Genomic DNA, 15,722 nt, shown 5'->3' on the forward strand with positions numbered 1-15,722 from the left:
CACACAGGAAGTGGGAATGAGGGTGGGGGGCACACGGGAAGTGGGAATGAGGGTGGGGGGCACACAGGCAGAAAGGAGCAGTAGCAGAGGTTTTCCTATTGTTAGGGTTTGTTTGTTTCAATCAAAGTATGAGTCATCTCACCCTCATTTTTTAACCAGAAATCACTGTGGTTGCTGCTATGATTTGGTCTCAACTCCTATAAGCCAGTTTAATTTTATCAGTGGTAGTGAATTCTTGAAAGTTTCCCTCAGCTGTAGAAATCTGGTTTCAAATTCAAGTGTTCTAAATGCTAGTTTAAACTTTGTGGCTTAGCATCTTTGTTGAATCCCCTCAGCAGAAGGACCTACACTGGAGTTTTGGCTGCTCTGTGGGATTCAAATTATGAGCAGTTGGTTCCAGTGGAATCTTGGCCCTCTTCTGGAGTGACTTTGGGAGTACTTTGGCCTAAGGAGGTCAGAGTTAGAACTTAAGTAAAGGATTCGTCCAAAATGTTGGTCCTGCATCCTGGCATTTTCCAGGTATATGTAGACCTCAACCCTTGCACTTGGTCGCCTGGAGCATGGATGACTTCGGGGGAAAAGTTCATGCCAGCTTAGGAAATTTACTGAAAATCACAGTGATGAACTCAAAGCTGGGATGTGAATCCGCATCCTAACCCTTATCCCCAGTGGCCAGGAGCTTTACTCTGTCCCACGTCAGAAAAGCAGCTCTTGGTTTTTCGTGGCCCTTGTGCTATGCATCTCAGTGGTCCCATAACTGCTCAAGAAGCAAGCTCAGGCCAGCCCCCACTGATAAAGGAGCTGAGTTATGGCACAGAAAGTGCACCTTACGGATTTTCATAAGGATGACCCTAAATCATACAAATTGAAGCATAATACTATTATAGAAAGACTTGAAAACAGAAGGAAAACCGTGGGGCTCCCAGACGCAAGCTCTAATCTGGAAAATTGTCAAGTATGGAGCCATCTCTCTCTGATGAGGCTGGAAAATTAAGGTGTCAGGGAAGAGGTGAAGATTGGAAAGGCCAGAGAAAGTCATGGATGGGTACTTGACAGGCCCTTTTTTTTTTTTTTAAATCCCCACCCTATCTTCTTGTTAACCTCTGATAATGGAGGTTGTGGAATTACACATGGAGGAAAATACCACTTCTCAACATATTTTCTGCAGAGTAGATTTCATTTGAGGGCAGATTAGTCTTGGAAATCATTCAAGACAGCTTTAAGTCCATCCAATTGTATAGATTCCAAAGATAACAGTACAAGAAAAATAGTACATGGGTGTGTCCAATTAAGAAGTTCTGACTTTCATAAAAGAACCCAAATATCCATCTATAACAGTACAGTGGGTACATAAATTGTGTCATACTCATACAATGAAACACTACACAGTAATGGAAAAGGGCAAATTTTAATACAACAACATGGATGAATCAGAAAAGTAATAAAACGGACCAAAAAAGAATATGAAATCTAAAACTTAGCAAAATTAACCTGTGGTGACAGAGGGCAGAATGGTGGCTAGCCTTGGGAGGAAGAGAGAGAGTAGTACCCCTTCTCTGTGGGGGGCGCAGTCCCAAACCCCCAGTGGAAGCTTGAAACCACAGATAGTACCAAACGCTATATATTCTATGTTTTGTCCTATACATATATACTTATGATAAGGTTTAACTGCTAAACTAGGCGCAGTAAGATATTCACAACAAATGATAATAAAATAGAACAGTTATAACAATATGCTATACTGGAAGTTATGTGAATGTGGTCTCATATCTTTTGTCCGGTCTCACCCTACTTGTGCCGATGTGTGGTGGGACAGTGCCTCCGTGATGAGATGGAGTGAGTGAACAGCGTAGGCGTTTTGACTGAGTGCTGGGCTAATACTGACCTTCGACCATAGGTGGATAGGAGGAGCATCTGCTTCCAGACTGTGGCTCAGTGCAATCTGAGGCATGTCTCATGCAGCAGTATAAATGAATAAATGTGAAGGCAAGGGCTGACCTTGTCCATCCATGCGCTGGGGAGTGGTGTGTATGTATGCATGGAATAAGTTCCTGCTCTTTAAGTCTTGGCCCATCCCTTATTCCTTCAGGGCTGCCTCTAGAAGAGTTAACTTTTGATTTTAGCACCTGCCCTTGCTTATTCACGAATCCCTTCCTTTGTCTGAACATAGCCAAGTATGTGTCATTTGTCTCCAAACTTCACTGGCTGCCATCTTGCTGTTACGATGCATGTGTGTCTGTTGATGCCAAAGGGTGGCAGCTACCGTGTGTGCGTCGTATGAATGTTTAAGTCATGTGGATTTCACCGTTCGTATGACTGTAGGTTCCAGTCCTGAGAGTGAGAAAGCAAAGCTTGGGAGGAGGTGGGACATTGCTGCTGATTGAAGGGCTTTGAAAGATGTACTGGGTCTGCTGGCAGCCTGGTATCTCTGGAGCCCAGCAAGTCACTTCCCATCTCAGCACACCTCCAGCAGTAAGATGGAAGCAAGAAGATCCACCCAGATTGGTCTTCTCGCTGTTTCCCGTCTTCCCCGTATTTGTTCTTCCTTGTGGTGTGGGCACGCTCTGCGTGATCGTCCTATGTCGTGTCAGAACGGCAGGTGTCGGGCAAACACCACGAAGCCTACCAGCTCTCCCGACCCACACAAGAAGATGCGTGGACTTCCATTTAAATCTTTCGAGAATGTGTGTTATTATAAGGAGCTCTGAAATAAAGAAACTTGACTGTGGTTTTGCCTGCTGTGTACCATCTGATGGCTCTCTGAGCCTGAGAGTTTTCTGTAAAGGGGGAAGAGAGCATCTACCTTCAGCAGGCTGTCACTCCGTCCTACCTGGGACGTGTCCCAGCTGCCGTCATGATGACGATCGCTGCCCCCTCTCATTGGACAGCAACGACTACACAGCACCACCAAACGGGGAAAGTGCCTTTCTGTGTTTTGACCTGTACTGACTGCTGTTGCATGAACGTTTTTGCAAGAACTCTGTAGACTTTTTTAAACAAACAAGTGAAAGGTGCTGGCATCACGGTAATGAGCCAACAGCCCCCGTGTGTGAAGAGGTGAGTGCTGCTGGCTTACCTGCATGGCTGTTGTGGCTGACCTGAGTTGCCAACTTAGGGCTTTGAATCCCTTAAAACTGAAATGGAGAGAGAAAGGATTCCGGCTCTGTCTAAAAGAGAATTGTTTATTCAACAAATATTTTCACTATTTCTTCTTTCTCATTCAGAGACCACTGACTTGAATGGTAAGGGCATTTCAGGGTGATGATGGGTAAAGGAAAGTAGCGTTCTATACGTTAACTCGGTGTGTTGCTGTAAAACCTTCTTGGCTCGGGGCAGGCTAGTCATGTAGTCATAAGTAGGTTATATGTATTAAACATTGCCCAATTAGTGGAAAAAGCGCATATGGATTTACTGTGTTGTAACCCAGAAGGGGACCATAGTTGAAAATATGGACAATTAATCACACATGACAAAATGACCAATGGTTATTTGAGGGAATGGTGTTCTGATTAATCTTGATTCTTTAACTTATAACCCAATTATCCCAGCCATCAGTGCTTTTAAGAGCACTGTTTTACTGTTATGGTTAGGTTAAAACCAATTCTGATTGGGAATTCCTGTTAGTAACACTTTAGTAAGTTTAAATCTGGATGAGTTTTAAAAATGTTTTAGTGAATCTAACAATCTGTTTCTTAGTAACTAAAAATAAGGAATTTCATATACATGCACCAAAGGTTAAGCATAGATAATTAGCTTGTGGTCAGAATTTGATTATGTTATTCAGCAAAATATCTTCTCTCTAGCAGCATTTTTGCACCAGAATTTCTCATTAAGAAGACCAGTTTGCTTAGGGAAGTTTTAAGCTACATCGGTATGTAATAATTTTCCAAGATTCCAAAGACTAGATAGTAGTTAATAAAACTCAAAGGAATATTCCGATTATCTTCAGACTAATGTTTATAATTATCCAGCAGACAACCAAGAGTTGATAGTATGTTGATTCCACAAATCTAATGGCAGAGAAAATACTTACAGGAGCCCAGAGGAAATAATACCTCCTAGGAATTTTGAATCTTTTTTACCCAGACATGTGGGTTGACGAGTTAACTCCAGAATGCCTGCTCAGAAGGGCAGCATTGCTTATAACTTATTGGAAGCTGAAGTGATAAAAAATACACTTAACAATAAAGTTTGACTGTTTTAACGGGCCCCATAGCTTTATTCGTGAGCATGTTGGAGCCCCATAAGCAGGGTGGTATAGGAGAAGAGGTCGTGGACAATTTCAGAGCAGGGTGTTTCTAGAGAGGCACCCCGCCATGTGGTATAGACACTTTACATATGCACTTGGCAATGGTCCTTTTCCATGTTGAAAGGAAGTTCATTATTTTGAGTGTACCACTCAAAGGTATGAGGTCAGATCATTTAACCTGATGAGAGTGAGTGAACTTAGAATCTTGAATGTCAGAGATAGTGCAGATCCTGTTAACTGTGTTTCTGGTATTGTTATTAAAATTAATTATAATTGCTGCAATAGTGTAGCCTCTTAACAGTTTCCAGCTCGATTTTGCTTTCATCACCCTATTTGAAACACATAATCCCTTAAAGTCTCTGCTGTGGCCTTATGTTTCTGAAGGTGCGCGGTGGGGGTTTTAGCCAGTTAACTTAGTTAAATAAGGCAAGGGGTCACTAAACAAATGTAGTTAATCATGCTAAAAAAAAAAAAAAGAAAAAAAGGTCACTTCCTAAGTGAAAAGGCTACATACTGCATGATTCCAACTATATGACGTTCTGGAAAAGACAAAACTATGGAGACAGTGAAAAGGTCAGTGGTTGGCAGAGGTTTGGAGGAAGGGGAGGATGAATAGTTGGAGCACAGAGGGTTTTTAGGGCAGTGAAAATACTCCGCACGGCACTATAATAGTGGATACATTTGTCCAAACCTGCGGGCACACAACACCAAGAGTAAACTCTGAGGTAAACTGTGGACTCTGGGGATAATGGTTAATGTAAGCTCATCAGTTGTAACAAATGGAGCACTTGGTAGGGGTCACTGATAATAGGGGGAAGCTATGCATGTATGTGGGTGCAGTGGGCATATGGGAAGTCTCTGTAGCTTCTGCTCAATTTTGCTGCGAACCTAAAACTGCTCTTAAAAAATAAGTCTTTAAAGTCTTTTACTACATAAAAAGAGGAACAAAGGAAATAACAACAAAAAACTGGTATTCTGTAGCTTCAGATTGCACGGGTTATATAGTTGACTAAACATACAGACACCAGGGGTGCCTGGGTGACTCAGTCAGTTAAGCCGGCAGCTCAGGTCTTGATCCCAGAGTCCCAGGACTGAGTCCTGGGATCAAGTCCCGCATGTGGCTCCCAGCTCAGCAGAGAGCCTGCTTCTCCCTCTGCCCCTCACCCCACTCGTGTTCTCTTTTTCTCTAATAAATAAATAAAATCTTTAAAAAAAAAAATAAACATGCAGACATCAAAACCCAGGAAAGTAACTTCAAAGGTGTACTTGTCTATCAATAATATATTGACTTCACATGTAAACATGATTTATTTTATATTTAGATTTCTTTGAATCTGAATAGTTGTGCCCAAGATATGTCTTCTTTTGGTATAAAATGCCTTTTTTTTTTTAAGATTTTATTTATTTTTATTTTGGTGAGAGAGAGAGCACAAGCTGGAGCCGGGGGTGGACAGAGGAAGAAGCAGGCTCCCCGTTGAGCAGGGAGCCCAATGTGGGACTGGGATCATGACCCGAGCCCAAGGCAGACGCTTAACCAACTGAGCCACCCACATACCCCCACATAAAATGCCTTTATTCCAAATTCGGGAGAACATGAACATGTCATTCCCTTTATTCTAAGTTGGCTGAATTTCTGGGGCTGGCTTGGGCCAGAAATGGAACCCCTAAAGTGGGCTCAGTTTTTTTCATCTCTTCCTTGTTCCTCAGAGGCTCCTCAGACAAAGGGGAATAATGGCCCCCATGTCCCTCTTCCACGTCTTGGAACAGAAAAACTGTCAGACTCACTGTCTTTTACGGAGTCCCACACAATTCATCAGGTTATACCGAAGAGTATGGCCTCCTTGTTGGGGATTCATGAAACGAGACAACTTCACGACACTATTTTTTTTTTTTTCTTTTTCGCTTTGAACCTAACTACCAAGATGTGCTTTTGGCTGCCAAAGTAGGAACCTCCAGGGTGGAGCGTCTTGAGCCTAGAACCAAGTGTTAATTAGTGGCATACAAAAGCTACTGCACAGTTCAGGTTTACCCTTCATTGCTGGCATTTGCTGGAACAATCATAATGAGGATGCCAGTGTCCATCCTGGAATACTGAGTACTTAAGACAGACGATGGGTAGGTTCTGTCACCAGGCTAATCAGCACATCAAGTCAACCTCATATGGAGCACACGGCTAATATGTGAACAAGTATTAATATGGCCTACACGGAATGTGACAACATTGAGAAATAGAGAGGCTGAACGCTTGCCTCCTTTTAAGACTTTGATATTCTCTACCTAAAAAAAAAAAAAAAAAAAAAAAAAAAAAAAAAAAAAATTCACATATAAAATGATGCATTCTCAAAGAAGCTGTGTCAACATGATAAAATAATGTATTTTCTAAGACCTGTGTGTCTTGACATCTCTTCCCTTAAAAATCACCATCATCCACGGAAAAATGGAACGTGACATATTTATAAATATCAGATTATATTCTTAACGTGTATATTTAGTTGGCTTGATTTGTTGGTTTTTTAAATATTAAATACTGGATGCGAATGCGTTGTAGTGTTAAGTTGTCAGGTTACTGTCGAGATTTCAAAAGCAATTCATAGGCTCTGAAAAGTTGCTCAAAGGGAGGACTGAGGCTGATTTTGGAGCAAAGTAATTACCGTCCCAGACACCCCCCGGGGCTGGTCCCACGGAGGTTTTAATTAGGTCCTAGTTGAATGGCAAAGATAATGCTTGTATCTGGTTGAAGGAGGTATGATGGTAAAAGGATTAGGCCCACTCCTCAGGGGATTTTAATAGGTTTCACATCTTTCATCAGCTGGTGCGTGCCAAGATTAGGATAAGAAAGAAAGGTGATTTCATGGGCAAATATCTAATTAAAATATTAATTTGCAGACAGCTAGCATACCTGACTCAGAGTTCAGGTGGTGGAGGAGAGTTCATCCCTTTATTGCCAAAGCATACATAAAACAGTCATTTTAACCCCAGTAAATGTAGAAAACTTTTATTCTAAAACACTATCTGTGAAAAAAAAAAAATTTTTTTTTACCATCTTTGATTATATCAGATCACTGATCATTTCTCATTGTAAACATTAATACCATGCTGACGTCAAGGTATTTTTGGTGATACCTATCTGTAGAATGCTGGATGATTTTAAAATCGAATTAGAGGACAGAGCAGGTCACACATTACTTTCCTGGGACTGAATTTTGTCTGAACTTCCAAGTGTTAGCGAAATTCAGGATGTCGTGCTCAGGCAACATCCAGAAAAGGGTTGTTACCGTATGTACAGGGTGTGAGAATGTGCACATATATACCTCCTCTTGGCTATCACAGAATTTGTTTTTACTCTTCTGAAACACAAACTGGAATTTTGAGTAATTACTTTATACCCAGGATATTCCCAATTGCTTTTTATTTTTTTCTTCTTAGCAGGTTTGGCACCATTCTCATATAGAAACGATGGCACATCTTTCTTGTAAACATCGGATAACGAGGTTGTCTGCTCACTAGCCATCATGTGCTAAGCCTGCTGATGTGCTCTGGCATTCGGGTGCGAAGGTCTGCCCAGGAACGCCTGCCCCGTGCTTGTCAGAGGCGGGACTCGTAGGTGGTGAGAATTACTTATTGCTGACTTGGGATGTCAACCAAGTTACTTAACCTCTCAGACCTACTTTATTTTTTTATTTTTTTATTTTTTTTAAAGATTTTATTTATTTATTTGACACAGAGAGAGGGACAGCGAGAGAGGGAACACAAGCAGGGGGAGAAGGAGAGGGAGCAGCAGGCTCCCCGCTGAGCAGGGAGCCCGATGCGGGGCTAGATCCCAGGACCCTGGGACCATGACCCGAGCCGAAGGCAGACGCTTTAACAACTGAGCCACCCAGGCGCCCCTCTTTTTTATTTTTAATAAGAAAAATACAAGCTGTCAGATATGTATAAGTGTATATAATATTACAACATATATAGCACATTGTAAAATAATCCTACATATATGCATCTGTATACACTAAATACTGAGGATGGTCATTTCAGAATGATGGAATTATGCATAGTTTGTATCTTCTGTGCATCCTTTGTATGCTCTGTTTTTTTTATAATGACCGTGTATCCCTTTGGTGACAAGGAAAAATGACCATTCAGAAGGAGTTTGCATTGATTTTCCTTTTATGAAAGAGGTTTCAGTGCAGTGACCAGACTGGTAACACTGCCCTGCTCCACCCCTGCTCTCCCCCACTCTGGATCTCCTTTACCAGGTCTTTCTCTTGTCACTCATTTATTTTGTGTAGCGCTTCCTGCCTAGGGACACACGTCCTGCCCGGAGTGCCATCTATAACATAGCAAGGCCCCACCAGAGCCAGACCCTTTGTCATTGACTTCGCCTCACTGATTTATTCCAAGTGCTAGAATGCTGCCCGGACACACGGAGGCTTTCAATAAATATTTGTTGAACAAATAAATGAACTTTAATGGCTCCTGCCCAAAAGGAGTAGGAGGGGGTAGAGTGGACTAAGAAATAACACTATATTCATGTTCATTCACACTTCTCCCAACAGTTTGCTGTAGTTTTTCCAGCCCCATGGAAAATTCTGTTTTTTTTGTCAAAGGGGGAGATGGACGTGCCCTTTCGTCTTTGTTTTCCTCTCTAGGTAATCCATACAAGACTTCCAAACTGCAAAGCACATTGATGTTATCTTGACCCATGTTTGTAACTGATTAAAAATAGATAGGATTGTATCTCCCATGCTTGTGTTCTAGAGATAGCCTTGGGACAAAATGATGGGCTAAGGTGTGGAAAGTGCTTTAAAGTGATTCAGGGCTACCTGGTAGCAACACCCAATGCCTGTATTACTAATACTACTTTCGTGAGAAAAGTGTGACTGGGAAGTTGAGTAGCTCTCTTTTTATCAGAAGAATTCTAGAATAATTTAGGAGAAAAATCTTATTGTCAGGTTCATTCAAGTCAAAGAAGGATGTAGTGAGAAGAATATATATATATATATATATATAACTTATTTTATGTTTAATAAAAAATTTTATAGGTATAGATGTATGTAAGAAGCATATATATATGTATATTTTAAGATAGATAATAGTTTGCAGAGTTGTCATTGTCATTAAATAATACAGATGTTCTGCAAATCATGAGCTCCTGATTTGGAAAATCTATACATGTCCATGATTCACTGCATGTACCCTCTAGGTCTCAATTCAGGAAATCCACAGTGCTGTGCAGGCCATGGTGTCATTTGGTGGCCAGAATATGGGGCAATATTAACTACCTTTCTTCTGTCAAAACAGTCATGCAATAATACTGCCCCTTTTCCTTATCTTGATTGAGCCCTCGTAGGTAGTGTCTCTCCCGCTCGCCTCTGTCTCTCTCTGCCTCTGTCTCTCTCTGCCTCTGTCCCTCTCTGCCTCTGTCCCTCTCTGCCTCTGTCTCTCTCTGCCTCTGTCCCTCTCTGCCTCTGTCCCTCTCTCTCATGCACACATGGGCACACACACTCCTTTACTTCATCTTCTCCTTTACCTCAGTCTTCCAGATTTTGCTTTTTCCCTAAATAAAACCTCTTTCAACCTCTTTCCACATCATTCATGATCCAGACAAGGGTTCTGATCATGTCACAGTGCTATAATGCCACCGCACATATTTTAAGAAGAAGGAAATTCATGCATTTTCATATTAAATTTGTTACAACAAAGAGCTACTATAAGTCTCTAAAGTGCTCATCTGGAAGCTGAAGATTAGGGAGAGGGAGAATTTTACTTCCTACTTTCTACTGTTTTAATGGTTTGACTTGTTTATTTTACATTGCCCGTATGTTAACTTTCATAACATTTTTGCTTTTTTTTTTGTAAGTTATCCATACGGTGGTAGGGTTGATAGAAACTGTTGTTTTTCAATTATAAATACACAAGATTTCAGTTATAGATTAAAACCAGCACTCTGGGCCAGCCTGAGCATAGGATCACCATTTACAAGGTCATTATCCCTTTCATATTCCTGGCTTACAGCCACTGGTTTACAGATAAACTTTTGGATCACAACCTGTTTGTAAACTGTAAAGAATGACATTGATGAAAATAAACCATTTTTCAAATTTTAGTATGGAGACTTTCTGGATTACCTAGTGTCTAAACAGGAAGTAACATATTATGGAAGTTGTGTACAGCTCCACTTCCTAGTTCTAGACTCTGCAAGCAAATAGTCATCTCCCCATAGTGTGGTACCTACATCGTTCAGCATGCCAGAAGCTTTGTTTAATAAGCAGAGACTACTTGACCATGGAAAGCAAATATTATATAAACAATATATCCTGTGTATACCAAATGTTTAGTATGTTTTACATAATATACATAGTAAGCACACATTGTACTATATATTTTACATGATACATAGTAAACATTATATTATACCTGCATTTTCCAAACTTAAATATGTTGTCCTTCCTTTCCCATAGTGAAACTTTAATCATCTCTTCATTCCTTCTTAAAATGATGTGAGTATATAATTAAATAACAATAGTAATCATTTCCCTGCCATCTGAAATAGCGGCTTTATTCAGCTTGTCTGACTGCACAAAATTTGCTGCTAATACTGAGCACATATTTCATGATTCAAGATACACAGATACAGTATAGGATCGGTGGTTCTGCTCCAGTCCTGCACTAGGGCCATTGGCTATGGATATGGTAGGATTTTTTTTTTTTTTATTTCCTTTAGTGAACCAAGCTCTGGTTTATTTGTTTGTTTGAATATATAGCTAAGGAGTGTTTTGCAGCCACAATGATAAAATACACACACACTCCCTCTCCACCTTCCCCCCCAACCCCCGCCACCACGCAGGGATGGGGGAGGGGCTGGTGGTCTCCGTGCACCTGAACCTCTCACCATCGGTTTTTCCCATTGACAGCAACTTTGTTTTAGCAGCAAAAGTGCATTGTCCCCTATACATCCACTGAAGAAGAGTAGTTCTTCCTACCTTATTAAAAGGATATATTATTATTAAAGAGAGAAAAAAATCTAGATTCAGGTTTATAGTGCCTACCCTGTGCTTCTTTCATTAAAAAAAAAAAAAGAGGAAATGTTTACATCAGTTTAATAGGCATTAGCTTTATTTTTCAAAACATTCTGTTTTAAAGCACAATAGGCTTTGCAGTTGTTTATAAATTTGAGGTATTCATCAGTGTGAAATAATTGTTTATTTCCTTTCCTTATTTCCTCTTATCGGAAAAAAAAAATACATTTGGTCTCCAGGCAAGATAAAATCCACTTTGCTAAGTTATTTGTCAGTTTTTATAAAGTGAGTTTAATACCACTGGGGCAGAGGTTTAGAATAGTTGCAGGATTAGCAAGGGAATGTGACATAGAATGTTTTTTTTTAGGTCATGGTGGTGTATTTGGTAAACTGTCATGCATTTATCTTATCCTTGTTTAACCACAGAGCAGAAAGTGAGCCCTCCCTGTGTTGTTCCATTCATATTACTCTGCACTCATTCAGAAGTCTGACACTTCCTTTGCCTGGCAGATTAAAGGGGCAGTGTGGCATCTTTTGATGATTTGTAAAACAGCTTTCTTAGTCCAAGCTCCTTAGGGGATGCTAGCCACTCAGGAGATGAACTGCTAGTCATCTGCTCTGAAATTAACCAGAAACTTGGTCTTATTTTCCTTCTTAACAAGTTTTCTTAAAATCTTAAAGGTTTCCCACCCTGCCACCCCCCACAGACCCCTCTGATTTTTAGTGTGGATCAGGGGAAGAAAGGAAATATGAAACCATTAAAAAAAAAAAAAAAAGCCCTAAAGAAAAGGAAATACGAGAAACAATGAAAAACACAGAATTGTGCTTTTTCTCTCTGGGATAGTCTAGCAATACGTGTTAGATTGTGGTGTTGAACCTTTAATCCTGTGGGTTATCTGTCATCCCATTATATATTATCTTCTCTCTTATGAGAAAAGCAGTGTTTATTATCACAGGTGACAAAACACAGCAATAAAAAACAAGCAGAGAGGTTACATTTAACTACTTTAAACAGGTTTCATATTTGCTTTTTTTGCTTTCATTCCCAAACGAGAAGGCTGTGAACAGAGTGAGTGAACACAGACTCTCAGGTGCACATCACCTAGACAGGCCAGGTGAACAGGTGCTGAGCCAATGAAAAGATAAACATGACGTCATTCTTGGTGATAATTTAGCAGATAGCTAAAGAAAGAATTTAGAAATGCCATTGTGCCACTGTTCAAATATTTACTAATTGAACCGGGAAAGGAAAAAATGGTAGTCTCTTCATGTAGAATTTCTTGTCCCTTTCCTTCTTTAAACAGCATCTCAAAGGTCCAAGAGAAGGGGGTTGTTTATCTAAGAAAGAAATATGAGCCTTGACCATTGAGTTTTTCAGGTATCCTAACTGTGGGCTTCATTAAGCAAATGCAATTTAACAATCTTGCATTTGGCAAAACATTGTTCCAGGTTTCTTGACTATTTATTTTAAGAGAGGATGTACCAGTCGGGCAGATTAGGATGTTTACTATGTATGATGTATCTTTCATCTCTCGCTGTGGCTATTAGCCCTGGCATAACCACAGTGTGGACGTAGGGAGGTGGTTCAGCGTGAGCATGACAATTTAAAATTAAATAAGATGTCAGAGTGAGCAGGCATTTAGGATGCAGTTTGTCTTCCACGTATTTTGTCTTCCAAGTATTTGAACCTGTGTTGCTGTGTACTTTTTATAAAAGTACATCTGTGAATAAACAGCTTCTTTTTATGCACATGTATGAATTATTGAAGATTTTAAAAGTGCACACCCCAGGGACCTTCTTTGGAAAAGAGGAAAACCTGGGGGAGAATTTGCCCAGAAGGGCCAGTGCCTTCAGAGATAATTAGTAATGAGCTGAGTATTACACAGCAGGCCTTCCTGGTGGGCATTTGTTGTTTTCTGTGTCTGCATTGCAGCAGCTACTCTGGTCTCAGCGAACGCAGTGCTGAGCAGGCGCTCATTCATTCCGGCTTAGACGCCAGTCGTAACTTGGTCCTTCCTCTCTGAAGAGGACAGCTAATGAGAAACACAGATTGGGAGACATGATCTATTCTAAGATTAAGATAAAGTATCCTAACAAAGTTTATGGGGAAATGAAAGGCTGAAAATTCTTTCTGGGGCGAGGTCTTGAATGAAGTGAATTAGCTTGGTAAATAGTACCTTCTCTACTGTGTAAGCACTGTGGTATACTGTCATTATAATATTTAATGATTAATCTATTGCCACAATTTAAGCCTCCTTTAGAATATACATATATATATATATATATATATATATATATATATATATATAGTCCACATCAAGAAAAATTTCAGGGAGACTGGGTTTTGTAGAAATAGCCCCCACATGTACATGAGGAAAATGATCACTTGTGAAAGAAAAACTGAGCTTTCAATATCCTGTTTGGGTTAAACCCCCTCTGAAATGTCTGTGAAACTGTGTATCATCATAACCCCGCGAACATCTCGTCACGGCAGAGCTGCAGCAAATGCCCTGCGCACCCGTCCCACGTGGGGCGACCTTCACAGCCTGCGGCTTCAGCTGAGGGGCTGGGTGCCGGACATACCCTCAGACCCTTGCAAAACTTACCCCATTTACAAAATGACAAACCCTTCAGGGTAAAGCCCTCAGGTTCTGAGAAACGCAAAGTCTGCTTTATTAAATTTCCTTCCATTTACCAAGAGTCGCAGTCTATTTTAGTAAATAAATTCAGGAAATTGGTAAAGCACTTTACTCCATCCGTTATGTCTCAGTAATTAGCATGATTGTCACGTTTTTCCTGGCTCCTGGCTCCGGCACCGCTGTTGCTTACAGCTTCCCCCAACCCCGCTTGCCTGCAACCAGTTTATAACATCCCTGGTAACGGGTGTTACTGAGTTTAAACCACTTACACAAACAACACAGCCTACACGTTTTGCAGAGAAGTGCACTTTCTCTACTTTATTAAATAAAGATTCCGAACTCGGAGATCTCTTTCTCTCTGGATTCTGGCATTCTTCTCAAATAATCCTTTTCACTTTCCACCCAGGACTACTTTACACCCTGGGATAGAATAAAAGAAATGATAATTCATTCGAAGGTATTAGCCACCATCTATCTCTCTCCTGTGCTCAATGCCTTTGGTTGTTAAAACCGAGCTGATCTTACTGGCTTCAACAGTTGTTCACCAAATAAAAATGATTTTTTTTCCTACCTTCATTAGCCACTGAGTGTTGTTTTCCATGATGTTCTCTAGCACTTGCAGCCTCTGCACCGAGTCATCGTAATCTAGTGGTGCGTCCCTCTGCACGGCGTTGGGCACGTAGGAGCTAGAAGAGCGACAGTTGTCTGTCTCTGGCAGGAGGAAAGTGTAGCTGCAGGCTCCGTGCTGAACCTGATACTGCCTTCTCCCGACGCTGTCCATGCTTCTCCGAAAGTTGTTATAGGCTGCGGCTAGGACAAGATCACAGCTCAAAGTAAAGAAAACAATCTGCCACATTCTTTCTTTCTTTTGGTAATAAACCAGCAGCTTAGCAAACTCGAAGGCACATGGGAATCCCGGTCCTAAGCTGCCCTCTCAGATGCGGGGCTCTGCGGCCATGGTTTAAGGACCATCAGTGGGAGTCTCTTCCCTCCCTTTCCAGCAGGAACTTGATTGTTAATGCTGTCTTCCCTCCGGTGGGTCGGTCCTGCAAGTGAACTGTCAGATGGCAGTAGAAAGAATAACCCTGCTCACTCCTGAGGGCTGTATTCACTTTACAGACCGGTGTTAATGCTGCTTTGTTTCTCTTCCTCCAGATTCTGCGGTGTCAGGATCCGAATCAATCACTTTCCTTTCCTTATATGATAAGTTGATAAGAGCAGCCAGACATGTGTAGCAAGCTGCTCCGCCCTCCTGGCATGTCTGTTATCTTCCTGTAGGGGGGTCACTAGCCAGGCAACAGGAAAAATCCGAGCATGATGTGTGCTGTTCAACCAGGGCTATATGCTGCAGAAACCCTCTGGGAAAAACTGATCAGTTACAGGACCCCTGAGTGTTTCAGAGGCACCACCCTAATTGAGCATTTCCTAGAGAGAGCAGCGGTCTCTCATGTCTGAGACTGATCTCACATTGCTTAGCTGGTAAAATATCTGGGGTAATAACTTTAAAGTACAATGAAAGTTCCTGTTTTTTCCTTTAGGAATAAAAATACTACAAATATGTCAGGACTTTGGTTTATTTTTGTTATTACAAACAAAGAGGAAGAAGTCTTGTAAACTCTCTGCCTTTTCATATGGAAAACAGTTTTCATGGGTATTTCTTGATTTTTGAACTATTAGCTACATACACAAAATTCTCACTTATAAAAGCATTGGAGAGGAAGATCACACTTTATTAAATTGTGTTGGGAAAACCAGTTTCTGAGCTCTGACACTTCATCTCTTATACAAAATATCCACTTCAATATTCAAAGTAAAATATAC

General features: G+C 40.9%; 2 protein-coding genes across 5 annotated transcripts in view; one reads left to right on the forward strand and one right to left on the reverse strand.

The window, feature by feature from the left end:
* Nucleotides 1-14,799, reverse strand: part of ANGPT2 (angiopoietin 2) — a 53,253-nt gene extending 38,454 nt beyond the window's left edge. For both annotated transcript variants that reach the window (XM_025886042.2, XM_025886041.2), the window contains exon 1: nucleotides 14,473-14,799. In XM_025886042.2, the coding sequence (XP_025741827.1) occupies nucleotides 14,473-14,757 (285 nt within the window). In that variant the 5' untranslated portion in view covers nucleotides 14,758-14,799. The remainder of the gene's footprint in view (nucleotides 1-14,472) is intronic.
* MCPH1 (microcephalin 1) overlaps nucleotides 1-15,722 on the forward strand; it is a 249,402-nt gene that overhangs the window by 162,246 nt on the left and 71,434 nt on the right. The gene's annotated exons all lie outside the window — the stretch shown is intronic.

This window comes from Callorhinus ursinus, unplaced genomic scaffold, assembly GCF_003265705.2.
Source record: "Callorhinus ursinus isolate GAN/ISIS: 27379988/994484 unplaced genomic scaffold, GSC_fseal_2.0 scaffold17, whole genome shotgun sequence".
NCBI lineage: Eukaryota > Metazoa > Chordata > Mammalia > Carnivora > Otariidae > Callorhinus > Callorhinus ursinus.